At 39.6% G+C, this 19,305-nt stretch overlaps 1 protein-coding gene and 1 non-coding gene across 2 annotated transcripts in view; one reads left to right on the top strand and one right to left on the bottom strand.

Annotated features, from left to right (window-relative positions):
- The window catches only part of LOC103604132 (kinesin-like protein KIF16B), a 122,856-nt gene that overhangs the window by 68,177 nt on the left and 35,374 nt on the right, over nucleotides 1-19,305 (top strand). The window contains exon 10 of the mRNA XM_008588720.1: nucleotides 15,125-15,208. Coding sequence (XP_008586942.1) covers nucleotides 15,125-15,208 — 84 coding nt within the window. The remainder of the gene's footprint in view (nucleotides 1-15,124; nucleotides 15,209-19,305) is intronic.
- On the bottom strand, nucleotides 15,909-15,982 carry TRNAI-GAU. The gene has a single exon. It is a non-coding gene; the product is annotated as a tRNA-Ile (tRNA).

The raw sequence follows: 19,305 nt of genomic DNA, 5'->3' as shown, positions 1-19,305 counted from the left end.
GCATGCCACCATTCTCTCCACCTGGCAGATAAGCATTATCCCAATCACTGCTTTCAAGGGTGGATAGAGGAGCAAAGAGGATTGGAATTACCTGGGAAGCTTCTCTAACACATGGACCCAGGCCCCAAACTAGGAAATTGTGATTCAATAAATCTGAAGGGGGGGTTCAGGAGTGTGCTGTTGGGGAGAAAACATCCCCTAAATGATGCCCTCTGGACCACTGATTAAGACCCTGTCTTTTTTTGTTGTTGTATACGTCTTAAAAGTATTTGATTTTTTTCTTTTGATTTTTCATTATTATAGTTCACCAAACCTAAAAGGTGATTTTCAGTGACAAAATTAATGACAGACTAGTTCAAACCAGGACCGTGAAGAAGAAATGTTGATTGTCTCTTTGATCACCAAAGACATGGCCTTGCATCATGCTTTCTTCTGTTACAAGCGAGAAAACTTCTTTGGCAATGGGCTTGGAACTATTTGCACATTATGAAATGTCAGCACTCCAAGGGGCCTTAATGATTGGGCAGTCTAGCATTTCATTTTAGAAGTGAGGCATCAAATTCCTAGGTCACACCAGGACTTAGGAAACGGGTATGGTTCATGTCTCCTGATTACTGGTCCCATGTTCTTTGAGCCTCTCTCTCCATGACCAGGTTTATTCTAGAAGGGAAAATTTACAGAATGCTGCAGATGAGACCACAGATAAGATAATCTATTATAAAACTCTATTGCATAGCAAGTCCCCATGGATGATAACTAGATAACTAGAAATTGGCTTCCTTCTATTAAATGTCATTACAGTGATAGTTTCCTGTCATGTCTCAGTCCCTGAAAGAGGCAATTAGCATCATACTAAGAGTTGAAAAATACAAGCATTTGAGTTATTTCAACTGCATAGTTAGTCTTAAAATGCAGTATTTAGTATTCATAGATCTGAAGTATTTCTCACTTGCAAAAATTGTTGCGACATACATAAATGTCTTCAAATCTACCTTCACTGGCTCATGCCTGAATGAAATTGACATTGGCTTTGGGAAGAGTGAGATTTTATGTGGAAAAATTACAATCTTTATACCAAATATAACTGGAAGTTGGTGCAGTCCTATTTGTGTTTCCAAGTGTGATTTTATACTTAGGATGGCTTCAGGTGCTAGCACTTCAGTGACAATAGGACAGCAGCGACTTCTGTTAGTGATATGTCCTCATTGTAATCACTGGTTGCTGCATGTGGACCACTAACAAAGAATACTGCCTTTCTCCTTCATCCAGCAGGTATTTCAGGAGTGTCTAGTACATGCCAGGCTTTGGACTAGGCACAGAGCAGGTGCTCATAAATACTGTGGGGTATGGACTCAAGTGACCCTATCAGAGGCCTAAAGGCAGCTCATTGCTCCTTTAATAATCCATCTAGGTTGTCCTGCAGAATCGCTGCTTCATGCCTCTAACAAATCAAACTTGAAAGAGGATTTCGTATTTGTTTGTGAGTATATTTCTCAGTGACAGCTGTTCTTATAAAGGCCTTGGGAGCTGCTATTAATTTTGTGTAGTCAGAAATGCCTCCATCTAGACAGCTGTGAGGATTACGGCAGCCTGTTGATGAGTTTTCATTATTTGCATTTCTCAAAAGCTGGAGTAGCTGAAATTTATAGCCACAACTTGCAGGGTGCGGATGCTTCAGAAGCTGCCAGTTAATCATGTAGGTGCATTTATTTGCAAAAACAAGGTTATAGCTGATTTGACCAATTAGAGTGCCACGTTGAGTTTTTCCCTCTTACCTTTAAAAATTGAGTTCTAGTTTTGTAGTCAAGTATCACAGTAGTAAAGAAAATGACTAGTAAATGAGAAATGATAATAAAGTACATTTTCATCAGGTGTTAACGGAAGTGAAATGTTTTTCTTTTACTAGTAAAGACTCCACAACTTTACTAGTTCTCAGTTTTCTTTCAGTGATTTACAATCCAGTTTTAGCTGCTTAATTGTTAAAAATAGTAAAAAACAGGCAAGCCTTTTTATTACTCATTTTAATTTCTTTTCTGTATTTTAGGGCTGCCATTATTTATACCCAAAGTTATAATAATGCCATTTATCAAAACCCACACGGTTTGCCTCCAAGACCACCTGGACTTAATACAGGGTCTGGATAACCTAAAAAGTGAACATGGCCAAGAGAGAAAGGCTTTTAATAAAAGCAAACTTTTCCATTACATTTAATTTGTCTCCTTGACGGCAGCAGACTGGCTGACCTATCTTATTTATAATGTAATAAACATTGAAGTCAGGATTTGAGCTTGATGACTCTGAAGAAAATTGGGCTGTGTCAGTTCACGGGGAATCAGAAAGAAAAACCAAGTTGTAGATGAAGATGTCACTCTGGGGTCATTAAGAAATATCAGTATTACAGTCTCAACACAGAGAATGCTGACTATATTTCTAACATTCGTACGTATACAGATGGCTAGCTAGCTTGATAGATGGATGATATTCAATGCTTTCACTTTCCCAAACTTGGGATTCACAAATAATTATGTAATATGTCTGTGGCAGTTTTAAGTAACTATTAATCATCTTATCTTACTCTGTTGGTAATTCTTCATATTGATCTACTTTTCAATCTAAAAATTAGAGGATTGTTGATGGAGCATCCAAAATAAAGCTAATTATTTGCATTTTTAGATTCAACATGCATTGAAGAAGGGAAAGACACATTTCATGGGAAATCAGTAGGCCTCAAAATTATTGATTTCATTTTTCTAATGGCTTTTATTTCAGACTTTTTGTCTTTAAAATATGTTTTATTTACTGAATTGCAGAGCAAACTTGTCATTATGTTTCTCTTAGGCCAAAGAAATATGCTGTTTTAGTCCTCATTTGTTTGTTTGCTATGTTTTACTCTGCATAATCAAATTTCGTAATTATACAAAGTCGGCCACAGGGCTGTCATTAAACTTTCTTCTAGCATGCTCTGAGTCTATCACATCTCCCACAAATATCCAATTTATTTGACCTCAGTCATCATTTTTAACTTTAATGTAGTTTTCTCATAAGAGCTCAAATGTCTTAGCATCCTTTCCCACTCCTGCTGTCAGGATAATGGCTGTAGCAGGAAAAGAGGCTATTTTAGGCATTTTCTCATGAAAACTGCATTCCCGTTTGTGTCTGTCCTTTTCCTGTTCTGTAACCTCTTGAAAAGTAACACGTTTCATTATTATATTGGTCTCCATTTTCCCTCCACACAGCTGAGCCTTACTTCCATGAGAATGTTATGAAGATTTTATAGGAAGTAAGGTGCACTCCTCAAAAACAATGTAGCTGGGATAATAGGTAGAATATCTCCGTGGGATCTAAAGTGCTACTTCTAACTCAGCCTAGAGAGATTTTAATCATCAGTACCTAAGTTACAGAATTTAAGAGCCGAAAGAACTTAAACATCTTAGTTTAATTTATTCATTTTAACAGATGATGGAACTAGGAACTCGAGAGATTTTTATACTTTGCTGAAGATTATACAACCAGCTATTTGCTGAGTTGAGACTTGAAATCTGATTGCCCCAAATGCCAGGTTATTAAAAGAAAAAGACATATGGTGTTAATTTAACTGTTCCATTAAATTTTTAAAAAGAATAATCACTTTTTACTGTTTCTATAAAAGTGATGCATGCTCATTTATAAAAATTTTACATAATACAAGGAAATATAAGAAGAAAGAAAAAATTACCCAAAGCCGTTGTTTAAATATAATTAATGTTACCATTTAATGAACATTATTTTAAGTATCTATATGAATAGGCACAGATAAAAGGATAGGTATGTAGACTGATAAAAAGAAATTAAAATGAGAGAAAGAAGAATTAGGAGAAAGAATGAAATGACTTTAAAACATAGTGTTAATTCTATTTATGCTATTTTTAAGTACAAACATTAAATTTAACTTTACTTGAGTTTAACAGAAATGAAAGAAAATGAAATAAAACTGAAGAAATTGCTGAATTTCAAGTTAAAGTTTCTCCACCGCAATATATTTTAACTCCTCTAAGATACATTTGAGTTTAAGAAACAAGATTATAAAAAACATTCAGATCTTAAAGTCACTAGTTTTCAAATGATGTGTTCTCATTTTATAAAATATCAATTGCCTCCTCTTCTAACAGAGATAAGATAGCCTTATTTAGTCCCACCTCCATATTATTATTTTTACATTGTCAAGATATACAACATTTACGTTCTTTCATATATAAATTGTACATAATTTCCTCTTAGTTATGAGTTCACACAGAGGCAGGATTTACCATGGATTCTTCATTCCTGAGATCTTCGTATTGTGCTGTCTCTTGGTTCAATATTTTTGGTCGTCCAGTATGATTTTAAAAGATGCACCTTGATGTGTTTTGCCTGAGTTCTTGTCTGCTTGAGAATGTTTGCTGGTGGCCTGTACACTTGAAAGACCCTTTGGGGTTAGGTATAAACTTATTGGGTCGCATTTTCTTTCACTTTAGCACTTTCATTTTGTGTTGTTATTTTTTCAACTCTATATACCATCTTCTAATCTGTGTTTTTATTGTATTCTTCTCTTGTTCCTTCTGCTGGGGCTTTCACTTCAATAATGTTTTTGTTTCTTCCATATCTTTCTTGAGTTCTGCTGGCTTACTTTTTGGGGGGAGTATGGTAATGCAGAGGTACTGATATTTCTTTTTTCAATTTAGTTTTTTTCACTTTAGAATAGTTTTTGACTGTATTTTTGCCTTTTAGCATGCCTGGTAATTTTTTGTTGAAATCCAGACAGAAGGAGTTGAGGTAGATTGGGCTTCAGTGTGAGGTTTTATGTTTTTCTGGCAGGGATGTAGGCTGTGTTTACAGTCTGATGTAGCTATGGTGTCAGAGGCTAAAATTTCCTCTCATGCCCTTTTTGTCTCCCCTGTTGTCTTTGGGCTTTCCTGGAGACTCCTTAAATAGGGTCTGAAGCTCACAGTTCTTTTAGCTGTGATCCCCTGTGACACACCAGTCCTGCTGATGTGACGCTAGGGCATGGTTGGAGGAGAAGCGTCCTATATAGTCCTGTACAGATTGAAGAACACTTGAAGTGCTTGGGACCAAAAGTGTCTAGGATTTCAGATTTTTTTTGATTTTGGAATATTTATAGATGCTTAACGTGATTGAGCATTCCTGATCCAAAAATCCAAAATTCAAAATGTTCCAATGAGCATTTCCTTTGAGTGCTCAAAAAGTTTTGGATTTTGGAGCTTTTTGGATTAGGGATGCTCGACCTGTATTAGGTCTTTTGGTGAGCCTGAGTTGGGTGTTTCACCGCTCCCAGGTGGTTACGTTCTGATAAGACAGTTTCCCTTGAGGACAGGCCTTCTCTGAGAATAGAGAGCTCTGGAAATACTTCAAAATGGTTACTTTTTCCTCCTCCTGCCAGATGGCGACAAGAATTTTTCTGCAGTCTTCAGAGTGAGAACCTAGTGGATCCCCTGCAAGTAAAACTCACAGAAGTGTGGAGATTCCTATCCCCCTTCCCCCACCGCCCGTTGCTTCCCCCACACCTCGTTTATGTCCCTCATACTAGTTTATGCTGAGCCTCCAGCAATTTCTGAATTACAGTTTAAAGTGTTCCTATCAATATTGGCTCCAGCTGCAGGCTTCTGTGCCGGTAAGTTGTGATTTTTCTGTATATACCTGTATGTAGAAATTTCTGTATGCACTAGGGCAGTGGTTTGCCCTGTACCTCTCTTCTCTGCTGGATCTGAGTTGTCCAGTTTTGCTCAGCTTTTTTCTTGTTGTGAGGACAGGAGTGACAACTTCCAAGCTCCTATGTGTAGGATCAGAAATTAGAAGTTCTATTTTAGAATAGTTTTAAGTTTACAGAAAAAAAAATGTGAAGATAGTACAGAAAGTTCTCATATACCATACCCAGTTTCCCCTATTGTTAACATCTTACATTAGTACAGTACATTTGTCATAATTAGTGAACCACTATTGGTACCTTATTATTAACTCAAGCTATACTGTATTCATATTTCTTTAGTTTTTACCTAATATCCTTTTTCTGTTCCAGGATCCCATCCAGGTTACCACATTACATTTAGTCGTTATATCTCCTTAGGTTCTTCTTGGCTGTGACAGTTTCTTATACTTTCCTTGTTTTCAATAACCTTGACACATTTGAGGAACATGGGTCAGGTGTTTTATAGAATGTCCCCAGTTGGGGTTTGTCTGATGTTTTCTCATGACTTTCTCATGTTTTTTAATGAGTTTTGGGGAGGGAGATCTCAGGTAAAGTGTCATTATCATCGCATTCTATTAAGGATACACGTTATGGGTATGACTTACCATTGTTGACACTGACCTTGATCTCCTGGCTGAGGGTTCTCCACTGTAAAGTTACTTGTTTCCCCCTTTTCTATACTGTACTGTTTGGAAGAAATTTGTTATGCATAGCACATATTTTAGGAATGGGGAGATAGTCTCCCTTTCCTTGAGGCTGAAGCATCTGTATAAATTATTTGGAATTTTTCTGCATGAGAGACTCTTTTCCCATTTATTTATTTATTCAGTCATTATGTTTTGGGTTATATGCCAATACTCTTTTTTTAAAAAAAATTTTTGTTTTTCAAATTGTTTCAGCTTTCAGCATTAGGAGCACTCTCAAGTGATGGCTGTTTTTCTTTGAGACAGCCCCATTGTTGTGTTTTTGTTTTTGAACACTTCTTTCCTTTGTGGCTTCAGGCTCCTCTTGTGTACTCCCTGTCCCAGTCCTAGAATCAGCCATTTCTCCAAGCGCTGGCTCACTTTTTCTCCTCTTTTCTCTCCCTATTTTCTCTTCTTGCAACTTGTGTGTCACTTACTTCTTTGGGTTCTCTCTTAGAGATGGTCTTTGTGGTCTTGTGGTTCCCATGTGACTCTGAATACTTACTGTCTGAGCTCTCCCTGGGTAACTTTGGCCCATCCTTGTGGTGGATGTATATACTTTATCTGCCTTTCCATTATGTTTCATCAGTGTCACCTCCTACCACCCTTTTTATTCATAGTTCCAATTTTGGTTTCTTCTAGTTATTTCTCATGTTTAAGAGAAGTGGACTAATTGTTGTGGGAAAGCGCCGTTGCACCATGGGGCAAGAACAGGACAGCTGCTGGGGAGGAGGAAGGTGGCAAGATGTGGCCTGCCCAGACTTTTATTAGAACGTTTCTGAAATTTTTTCAACGTGTGTTTTTCCTTTGCTTTGCAACATCTCTTCTCCTGTTTTCTGGGCTTCACAGGGGCTGTGGGGTCACTGGCTCTGGGCGATAAAGCCTAATGCTTGCCCTCTGGTCTTTTCTCCCTCCAGCCCTAGAGACGGGCTTCTCCAGGCTCTTCTACCAGCAGCCCTGGCCATCATCTTCCTTCATGTGGGCATCCCCTGCCTTTTTCTTTTCCCCATATTGCATCTCTGTAATCTCTGCGTGGTTTGTCAGGGTGCCCGAAGTCCAGGAGGTGAAGGGGAAGTGAGGGAGGCCCCAGGCACCCCTCTCTTTCCCTTCCCCTGGCCCCCCTTCCCCCCCTCCCCTCCCCCTCTCCTCCCCCGCTTCATAGTTTTCCCTGGGGGTTGTCTGGCCAACATTTGAGCTATGACTGTTTCCTAATTTGGAAACAAAGTTTTTCCTTTACTTTTCATTCTTTTTTTGTTATTTTTGGTACTTTTGAAGGAGGTGAGGGGAGTACATAAAGCCTTTGTTCTACCATCTTTAACCAATAACTGTTGGATGTTGGATCAATTTTTATGGTTTGTAGAAAGATTTTTTTTTTTTTTTTTTGCAATCACACTTTTCAACATGCGACTCTCTCCGTGAAAGTTACGTTGGGGAAATGATGATGCTCTCTATGAAAATGAAATCTTACAGAAAAAAAAGTGAATTCTTTTTCCCTCATTACTGCATCCGAAGTATCTTGAGCATTTTTATATAAATCAGAATTGCTTACTGAGTCCCCTTGGAGTTTCGCTGTTGTGAGGAATATACTCATAGATCATCAGGAACTTTAATTTTTGGAAACGTAGGGCACTTTTTCCTTTGTCAGGGGTTACAAAGGAAATTGAAGAGGAGTCCCTTCACCTACAGAGTGTCATCACTGTTTCTGACAGTACTTTTCATGAAAATCAAATCCAGACAATCTGCTAGATTTGAAAAATGAGGCAATAAAAATGAAAATGTATGCATATAAAGTACTTGAGAGGAAATGAAAATGTCCAGGTAATATTACTGATTTTATTTAAAATTTTCCATTTAACATGAGAAACCAAAAACAGATAATGAGATGTCGATGTGTGTGGGACATGAGTGGAGACTTCAGGGACAGTTCTGAATCACTTCGTCTCTGAACCTTTTATATCCTTAATTTGTTGGAAACGTTACACTTTCAGACAGCAGTAGATTCAGCAAAGTGGAAAAGGGTTTTTGTTTTTTCTCTTTGGTCTTCCAGACACAATTATTTGTCCTGACCCATGGGTCTTTTGATCCTGGTAAATTTTCTATTTTTAAGACTATTTAGGCAGTTTAAATAATTCATGATTCAGAAATGAAACCTACAGAAGATTGCTTTTGCTGTTCTGGTTTATATATATATATATGTTTTTATTATACATACATGTGGGATACAACGTTGATTTTCAGTAATTTTTGCAGGATGTGTGGTGGTTAGATCAGTAGAGGTAGCTTATTCATCATTGCAACACACAATCATTCTTTGTGTCCGTTGACCAATTCCTCATTAGCCCCTCTCCCTCTGCCCTTCTCCTCCCCTTTTCCACCTCTAGTTTTCTAAAAGTTCAACTTATTACTGTGCTTGTTGTTTCTCTCTCTCTCTCTCTCTCTCTCTCTGTCTCTCTTATCTCTCTTTATTGTTCATTTGTTTATTTATGGATTCAGCCCCCAGCTATGAGTGAGAACATGTGGTATTTCTCTTTCTGTACCTGGGTTGTTTCACTTGGGATAATTTTCTCCAGGCTCATCCATGTTGTTGCACATAGTAGAATTTCAGTCTTTTTTATGGCTGAGTAGTATTCCATGTGTATATATACCACATTTTCCTTATCCAGTCACCCATCAGTGGACATTTAGGTTGGTTCCATTGCCTGGCTATGGAACCAACCTAAATAGAGCTTCAGTAAACACGGGAGTGTAAGTATTCCTTCAACCTGATGTTTTCCAGTCCTCTGGATATATCCGCAGTAGTGGGATTGCTGGATCATATGGAAGCTCTGTCTGTATTTGTCTAAGGAACCTCCATATTTTTTTCCATAATGACTGTACTAATTTTTTAAAATAAATGAGGCAGTAGCTTTGCATTTGTGGAGAAAGTTCAGACCTCTTTTCTGCCCTGGGCATCTACACTGTTGTAAAGATTTTTACTATATCATTTTATTATTTTGAGAATGAAGCAGTCGTAGTTCCTGCACCTGCTCTCCTTCTCCCCTATCCCAGTCACACAGGTCAGCACCAGAGCCCTCTCTTTCCCCATGTTTCAGTGGCTCATTGATTGGAGCCAAAGACGCCAGTCCCAGTGAATCCAGTGGTGGTCTTCTTTTCTTTCTGGAAGACGGGCTTAGGAATGTGACTGTAATACATCCTGCGTCGGCCCCCGTGGTTCTCCAAATGGCTTCTTGTGACACCTGTCCTGCCATCCCATCTCATCGGCTATTTTAATGTTATATATTTTTCAATATTATATACTTTTAGTTTTTGTTTTGAGTACTTTAAGAAAAATACTCTTTCGAAATGGATCGGTTTAGATGTAGCCGATCAGTAGTCCATCAAATGAAAGTATTTTCACTTGGCAGATAATGCAGCTGATGGAAATTTAAGCTACCCTCTTAAAAGTGTCAAAGGTTTATACAGGGTTTAACTTGATGAAATTGCTGATATTCAGTAGTTTTTAACTTATAGAATTGTCAATTTTACTTAGTTCAACCTGAACTTATATTGGTTAGAGCACAGCCTCGTAACATCAAGGTCAAGAGTTCAACCCCCATACCAGTCAGCTGCCGAAAAACAAAACAAAACAAAAATCATAGATAGCAAGGCCTAACCAGCCCTATTAAGATTCTGTAAAAAGGAGAAATGAGGTAGTTTCCATAGCACTGGAGGGAAGGGATTCACTCAGGCCATGGATGGAAAGCTGTTTCTCATGTAAGCACAATTCCTTTAATGGATCCATCTTTTTTTATTCTTTGTATCATGTCCTTGGCTTTTTCCTGTGGCTTGGTTGTGTCCCAGTCCCGCCAGCGTGACCGACACGAATCCCACTGGAACTTCTGCTGCTCTTCCTTTTCTCCCTCCCTCCAGCACTTTAACTGCGTGTAAGGATAGCAGGCAGCACTGTTAGTCTTAGTCTTGATTTAGAGAGGAGGAGGTCAGTGTCACCAACTAACCTTCTGTGTCCCAGGATGGACTCCTGGGAGCTCACCTCAAGACCCACCCCTTCCTGTCATTCCCCACTGCTGCTGCTGTCCTGTTCCCTTGGTGGGGTGCAGGTCCTCAGCAGAGTTCCGGTGACAGCTCTCGTTGGAAGTGTTGATTACTACCTGGCAGCCATATGTTCATGTTTCTGGCTTAATAGACCTAAGGACGAGTTACTTTCTTTCATCATTATCCTGAATCCCCAAAAGCTTTGCAATGGCTTCTTCCGTATACTGCAGACATTCTTCAAACCACTGTCCTGAAAAACCTAGAGTCAGTCATGATTCCTCCTCTTGATTTTGCCACACCATGATATTGAACCTTTATAAGTCACTTAACTCTGGACCTGTTTTTTTAGACTCTAAATTTAGACAGTGTATATATACTTCATGCCTAAAAATCATTTAAAAATGGCCTTTTCTTTTCCTCCCCAAATCTGAACAACAGTGTTTTACATAATTCATACATAGTTATTTCACAGGCTGGATATTAATAATAATAAATTTTAGTCTTTATCTGGGTCTGGGGAGAGAACCCCACTATAGACTGAGGAAATTTGAATGCTTGCTTCCCACCCGATTTAGCTGCCCGAAGTCCTTTTAGTGTACCATTTCTTATTGAGCATGCGAGTGTGACTACAAATTTCCCCTGGCGGAAATCACATCATCTCGTCAACCACATAAGAAAATGACAAAACAACTAACTGTGAAAGCTTGCCTGCCAAGCTGTCAGCACTGCCTGCAGGGGTGGGGAGACACACTGTATAAGATGGGATTGAGGCTGGATGGAGCTCAGAAGACAAGCACTGGTGTACCTGTCTTCTCTGAGCTGCAACATACTGGAAGTGTCTGTGCCAACAAGGCTGGGTTCCAGGAAACCCTCTGCTCCTTGAAGCTTCATCCCCAGCCCAGTGGGTGGGGAGTGGGCACAGGGGATGGGGCATGCTGCTTTCTTAGTAATTACCAGATCTCTAACAGCTAACACTGTGTGTGAGGTCTGTTCATCATTCTTCACTAAATCTTCATGGAAACCTGGTGAAGTTTTAAGTATTGCTGTCTTCATATTTTTCAGCAGAGAATACTTGGACTCAGAAAAACACCAGTAGTTAGCCAGTTAGCAGTCAAACCAAACTTCAAACTGGGTCTGTCTTACGCCAGAGCCCAGGGTCTTTCACTTTACCCTGAACTGATTTTAAAGTTCAATGTCAGCAACAACATTGGAACATTGGTGAGAAAAGGAGAAAAGGAAATCCATGCCTTGGGGCTACTGCCCACCCACTCCAAGGTTTCTCTGCTTTGGTAGAAGGAGCACTGGAGTGTGAAAGGGGCCAACATCTGCCCAATTTCAGTTAACTTTGAAAAAGGACTATAAAGTCATCAAAGACAACTGTAAGAGAATGAAATGGGAGAATTGGTTTTACTAAGGAAAAAGGTAGACACCTAATTTAAAAATGGGCAAAAGAGTTGAACAGACACTTCTGAAAATGACTAACCAGCTAGTCAATGAACATGTGAAAAGATTTTCAACATTATTCGTCATCAGAGAAATTCAAATGTGAACCACAGTAGAAATGACTATGTACTCACCAGACTTGCTAAGATGGAAAGGAACACAGTACCAACTATTGATGAGGATCTGGAGCAACCATCTGTCAATCACTTCTGGTAAGAGTGTCAATTTGTAAAATCACTTTGGGAAATGGTTTCAAGGTTTTGAATGCAGCAGAACACATACATACCATATGACCGAGCATTTCTACTTCTAAGAGTATGACCAACAGAAATACATACTTATGTCCATCAAAAGACCTATGGAAAAATGTTTACAGCAGCACAATTCCTTTTTTAAAAAATTTTTATTGAACCAAAATTGATTATACATATTTTGGGGGTTCAATGTTGAGATAAGTTGATCAAATCAATATTACTAGCATCTGTATTGTTACAAATCATACTTATTCTTTATGCCCCTTATCTAATCTCACCCCATCCCCCTACCCTCCCCCTTCCCCCTCTAATTACCCTAGATTTCTTCTCTCCTTCTGAAAGAGTAATGGTTACTCTGTTGATTTGTTGCCTAGATGATCTGTCCAATGCTGAGAGGTGTGATCAGATCCCCCAATATTATCATAGAGCAGATGCTTCTTCTGTCACTCTGGAATGGGCTTTGTGGATAGAGACATCCTTTTCTTTATCTCTGTTGGTGACTCTCCTTGTGTCAATGCACTCCAGTGGTTGGCGGACCATCTGCATGGTGGTTGCGGCGTCTAGCTGCTTTTGTGGCAGCCATGGTCATTGTGGTGGCTGTGGAGGGCCACCCACATGGAGGTGATGTTTTTGGCATGCTCCTTGGTGCTGGTGGTGTGCCTGGTTGTGTGGGGGGGGTCCGGTCCCCTGCTCCATCCCTTGGTCCCCAGTGGGCCCCAAGGACCCTGGCAGTGTGTCTGAGCCAGAACTAATATTTTTGTCCTTTGCTTACTTCTAAAGTGGGGGAACTTCCTATTGGGACCAGTACATGAGCTGTGTGGTTTAGCTAAATTACTGCTTTGCCACTGCTTCCCTAGGGAAGACTTTTTGTGCAGCTCAGGTTATAATGGTTGACTTTTTAGGTACTTCCAGTTCTCTAGAGACCTGGTGCATCTGGGTTGTGTAGAAACTGATCTGGGCCTGAGTCTTTTCATCAAACTGCACCCCATGCAATTCTGTATTCCTGATCAGTCTCCTCTGAGTGGTCCTGCACTGATTGGGATACAGATCAGCTGTCCTTGCTGTGCCCTAGCACTCCCCCAGTGGGCCCATCTCCCCCACTGCCCGTGCTGTGAACACTTCCCATGGGATGGGCCATGCACCAGTCCCTTGCAATGACTCACTGGCCTCTGAGTGGCTCCATTTTTTCAGTTGTTGTGGTTCCTCACTCCTCTGTGGGTCCACAGGAGCCCTGTTAGTGGTTTTACTGGCCTGGGGGCCACCAAAGCCCCTTCTCTCCTGCCGCCTCCAAGCAACTCCATCCGAAGGGCACAGCTGCAGCTTTTGCTGGCTCCTGTTCCGTGTGCTCAGCAGCTCCAGCCTTAAAGTGGCCACAGCACAAAATGGTCAGAGTAGTTTCTTTTCTCTCATCGTGGCTTCTCCCACATTCATGCACTCCATAGGTCTTTCTTCTTCCCCTGAGCTCTAGCAGCCCTAGCTTGGCTGTTGCTTTTTTATATAGTTGTAAATTGGTTGATTTCTGGAAGAGAGTGACCCTGGGGACCATCTATTCTGCCATCTTGACTGAAACTCTCCACAGCAGCACAATTCCTAATAGCCAAAGACTGGAAACTAACAAAGAGCCCAGTAACCAGAGAATGAATGCATAAACTATGGAATGTTCACCTGCTGGAATACTATACTGCAATGAAAATGAGCAATCTGTTGCTATATGTGACAACTTGGATGGGCCTCACAAACATGATGTTGAACAAAAGGAGGTAGACTCAAAAGAGTTCACACTGTATGACACCATGTGCATGAAGTTCAAAACTAGGAAAAGCCACACTGTGCTGTTACAAGTCAGGCTAGTGTTAGCCTTTGTAGGGGGGTGGGAGGGGTGGCTGTTAGGGAGCACGTGTGGTTCCTGGGGGGCTGGCAATGTTGTGTTTCTTGATGTGGGCTCTGGCTACACAGTGTGTTCAGATTTTTAAAACTCATCAAGTTGTTCCGTTATGATATGTGTGCTTTTCTATATGTGTACTATACTTTAATACTATATTTTTATATATACAGGTGCTAGTCCTTAATTTTTGACTCCCACCATGGCAATATAAACATAAATCATCTTAGTGATTTGCATAGGTATAAAATAGGAATTATGTGGCATATTGTACCCTACGTTCTGGGAGAAATATTGCTCATTTTTTTTCTTGATAATACTTCATCTGCTTCAATTTGTCTGGACCCGACAAGGTGAGGAAGGAAGGAAATAGTGAATTCTATCAGCACTAGCAATTATTGTTGCTTAGTATTCATTTGGCCAGAGTAACACTGGCTGGTCAGGTTTTCACCAGATTATAGAGTTCTTTCTTGCCTGGGAGTCTGTAATAAAACTTATTTTGATGATTTTTATACCCCCAAGAAGAAAAGTATAAAGAAAATGACTATGAAATTCCATGACCAGGCTATAATGAATTCTGAACCAATTTATAGGAAACAAGGTGAAAAGATTCAAAGAGAAAGCCTCTGTTCACGTGGGCAGTCTTCATTTGCAATAGTAACTGAAAGAGTAACTTAGCAATAGTCTATGGACTGTTTTACAAAGTGTTCTGGTATTGCATAGGTTAAGTTTTCAGCTTCTCATCTCAGTACAAAAGTAATTGAATTCTAGTGAAGAAGGGGATTGAAAGAACAAATTTGTGTTTCAAGAAACAAAAGTTATAAAACACCATCTGGTACAGAGTCTGATATGTCACAGAAATGTTGCGAATCAAGTCTGTCCTTCCTTAGAGTTTCCATCTCATTTGACCATTGGGGGATCTGACCCAAGGTTGCTGGATCTGTTCAGGGTCACATAGTTGGTGGCAAAGCAAGTCAGGACCCACTGTCTTTAAACTTCCAACCTCTTTCTCTTTTCACCACTTGATAGAGATTCCATAGTAGATGAATAATATCCCTAAGACCATAGGTGTGATATTAATGTGTCTCCTTTAAAATATGTGTTTCAGCTTGCTGCCCTTGAATTCCCCCCCAAAAAACTATTTGGAAACAAGGATGAACGAGTGATTGCTGAGAGGCGGAATCACTTAGAGGTAACAGAATTCAGCTTTTCTTTCTCTATGTGTGTAGAAATTCTAATTGACCAGTAAGAAGGATTCTTACCTGTTCAGCATTATTACTTTTGTCCACAAATGTGAAGGTGCTGCTTCATTAACACAGGAGATGGCAGCAGTAGATAATAAAGTAATGGTATCAGTTTATTTAAAATACAAGTCCTTATCTCCCTCTAGTCTTGCAGAATGTTTTCTTGATTTTTAAGAAGGTACATTTATTTGAAGGGTTAGGAAGCAGCATGTGAGTGAGAACTAAATATTCACCATTGACAGATGGCATGTGATACAGGATGAAGGCACAAAGCTTGCTGCAAAAAACTTGGAATTAATTAACTGAAGATTTATAGTACTGCATCATTGTTGCTTTTTCAAGACAGTTGGAAGCAAAAAGACACATACCTATTTTAGTCATGGTTCGGTTTCATTTGATTTACTTTAACTAAATCTTCCAAGCCAGCTACATGTAGAACTCTAGTTTATTGCAACTGTTGTTTTTCCGACTGCCTTGCTGCTGTGTGCATTGTTGACTGCTTTATCTAGTTCATATTTCTTTTTGGGATGTTATCACTTATTTGGTTGGAGTCTGATGAAAATAAGACTGTCTTTGTGCCAAAGCATGGACCAATATAAATATATATATATATATATATATATATATGTATGTATGTATTTTGGTGGCTGACCAGTATGGGATCTGAACCCATGACCTTGGTGTTATCTATTCCACGCTCTAACCAACTGAGCTAACTGGCCAGCTCCAGCTGTTTTCTTTGAGAACAGCAGGAAGGACTTGTCTAAGCCATTGAGTCAGATGAGGGACAAAAGTACGAATACCTCACTACAGTCTAGTGTCCACAGGCTTCCAGGAGGCCGCTCAAAGTTCCCTTTGCTAGTTCTTTAAGAGGATTAATAATAAAACTTACTGAAAATGAAATCAAATAAGAAAAGGCCTGAGAGAGGCCTCTTATTGTGAAGGGCTACATAAAATTAGGTGTCATTCTTGCTCCTGATGATAGCCAGTTGAAAATGGCTGCCTGTGGGGTCCACTTAATGCCTGTGAGCCAAGGATCAGGAAAATATCTAGAGGTTGGAGATTCCGATCATTCTTGCTCCTGATGATAGCCAGTTGAAAATGGCTGCCTCTGGGGTCCACTTAATGCCTGTGAGCCAAGGATCAGGAAAATATCTAGAGGTTGGAGATTCCGGTAGGAGCAAAACGGGAGAAGTGGGAGACGTGGAGAAATTGAAGACCAGGAGAATGCTGTCCATGGGAAGCATTTTAGAGTTTGGAGACTCTCCATTTAGAACCGCTCTGAGGAAGGACAAGTTTCGGGGTGTGGCCCTGCTTACAGGCACTTGGGTCAGACTGTAGAGTTACCCACTGAAGAGATCCCTGAACTGATAAGACTGAGCTATGTGTGGGTCATTGCAGGCTTCTAAAATTCATCCAATGATGGCATGAACCCTATACTCAGCTGAAGAATTTGCCTTCAAGGAAAAAATTGTGGTGAGCCTGCCTGATCATCAAGTTCTCTCAAAGGTTTAATTGTATCATACAAAAAAATTTTTTTTAAGTAATAATAGAACTAGTGATGTTTTCTTTACCTAACACTTACCTGCCTGTGTACCTCAGTTACCTAGACTCGTCTTTAATGCGAACATGGAGAGTGATGGTTTATAGACTTGTTTTTTATACTAGCGGAAAATAAATCGCTATCCGTAGCTACTCAGGTCTCTGATTAAACTCACATGGTGCCCAGCTGTGCCATAACAGATGGGATGTTTGGTGTGCTGTGCATTTGTGATCACAAAACTCAGTGACCCTTGGGTGGAAGTTCCATTCCAACTTCTAGAGTCAGAGCAAAGTTCAGGGCAGGCTGTGATGCTTGGTACTTCCAGGTGTAACCCATGTTTGTTCTTTCAGCATCTCTGACTTCATCACTTAGCCCTACTAAGCCATCAACTGCTGATGAGTAGTTTAATGTTAATGTCTCTGCCTACATGAGGATCTCTTCCATTGCCTGTGACTGTTTTACCTGTGACATTAGCCTTTAAAGAATGGGTTCCACACTTTGTGGAAATAGGCACTTATATCTGATATTAAATGCATTTTTCCTGATGGTTACTGTTAAATCTTAGAACATTATCTTCTTTTCAAGGAGCAAGTGTGATTTACCTTCACTTTAATTCAAAATTAATCTGAGATTCTTGCCTTAATTTCCTGAGACTATTGTGACTTTTCTTTTGATCTTCTAACACCAGAAGGCACTGCTTGATTTAGTGTATTTTCATGTGAAAATTAACATAGTTATTTTCTCTGAACTTCCTATTCAATTTAATTCAACAAACATTTATTTGGTTCTTAATATATGCTACAGACAGTGCTGGGTTTTATACACAAGGGTATATGAGAATACAAGGATAAATGAGACATTTCTTTCTCTTTAAAAGCATGTTTAAATTCCTATATGAAATTACCTGTAAGTATACTGTAAATACAGAAGCACGTATACAAAGATGGAATTCAGTAGCACACATTTGCACTTGCTTAAAAGGAATTATCTGACATATTATTAAAATCCAGAAATGTAACTTGATAAACTTTCTCACTGTGATAGAGCTGTATAAAACAGTGTTTTAAGCAAACAGTCAATTGTTTTGATCTTCCTTGCTATTAAAATATTTCCAAGTTTTGGACCTTATGTTTGAATTCATCAGCAAAATGTATAAAATAGTTTCACATTAATGACTTGGATACCATTTTGTCATTTTTCAAGTAATAAAAGTTAAATCTGCTAAAATAATTATTTTTAAAAATGATGGATAGAACAGAAATTTTTAACTGTCATGAAATGTTTTGGAGATTAATTTTCTTACTTTGGAGGGAGGAATATTAGTTGTGTGTGGTGGTGGTGGTGACAGGGGTGGGGGCCAGGAATTTTATCCTCAAACATATTGTACCATAAAAGGCAGGAGGAAGAACGTGATGACGGTAAGTGAAGGATAAATTTGCTCTTCAGTGCTAAATCTTATTGATAAACTTGTATAGGCTCCACCCACACAAAGTTATCTGGGCAACTCTAGATTATAGCTGCAGCCAGTTTTGCAGAATTACATCTAATGCTCAAATACTCCCCAGCACTTTTGTTCAAAAGAGCTATCGTATCTTTGAAAGTTTCTCGGGTGGATCTCCATATTGCTGTCTTCCTGGCCCAGCTGGAACCAGTTTGCTGTAACTGCGCGTGTGTGGGCAGACCCCACCACGAGGGACTCAGAGGACTCTGCTGACAATACTCCCCATGTGCTATTGCTGTCTTCCTGGCCCAGCTGGAACCAGTTTGCTGTAACTGCGTGTGTGTGGGCAGACCCCACCACGAGGGACTCAGAGGACTCTGCTGACAATACTCCCCATGTGTGACGTGCTTCCCTGGCTCCAGACATGCCTTTTTATAGCCCTGACAACAGCCCAGCAGACATATGTTGGCAGATGAAGCAGTGGAGGTAATGAGACAAGAATACGCTCAGTCTCTGCCTGCTGAGTTATTTTGAGCAAAAATTATGTTTTTTTTTACCATATTTGAAGCCATATACTATGACTATTAGATTGAACTGTAAGAAACTACCATTGTTGTAGGTCAAAAATGGTGAAATATCAGCGGTTTCATATGCTTCCATGAAATACCTGCTTTCTCCCATTTACTTGGTGTTTACTGAGTGCTAAGTATGAGTGAGCAGTGCTGATAATGGCATGTCACTCACCACTCCCAGGCAGCTTTGAGGTAAGTTCTGTTATTAGCTTCATTTCACAGGAGAGGACATTGTGTCTTTAGGGTAATAAAACAGGTCACATGGCCAGTAAGGGGCAAAGCCTCAGTTTACACTTCAGTGTCTTTTACAACAAGCCCTTCTAATCAGCAAACTCTAAGTTTGAAATGGAGTTGGGTCTTCCTGGAAAGAAATGTCATTTCCTTTGAAGAAACTTCATCCTCCAGCACTATCACCACAGTGTTAAGATCCACTGCCTAATGATTTATTCTTAAATACCATTTAATTCATTCAGCAATTATTGAGCACCT

Source organism: Galeopterus variegatus, unplaced genomic scaffold (genome assembly GCF_000696425.1).
Source record: "Galeopterus variegatus unplaced genomic scaffold, G_variegatus-3.0.2 Scaffold4991, whole genome shotgun sequence".
Lineage (NCBI taxonomy): Eukaryota > Metazoa > Chordata > Mammalia > Dermoptera > Cynocephalidae > Galeopterus > Galeopterus variegatus.
The sequence above is the reverse complement of the archived record's forward strand: the minus strand, read 5'-3'. Positions and strand labels throughout refer to the sequence as shown.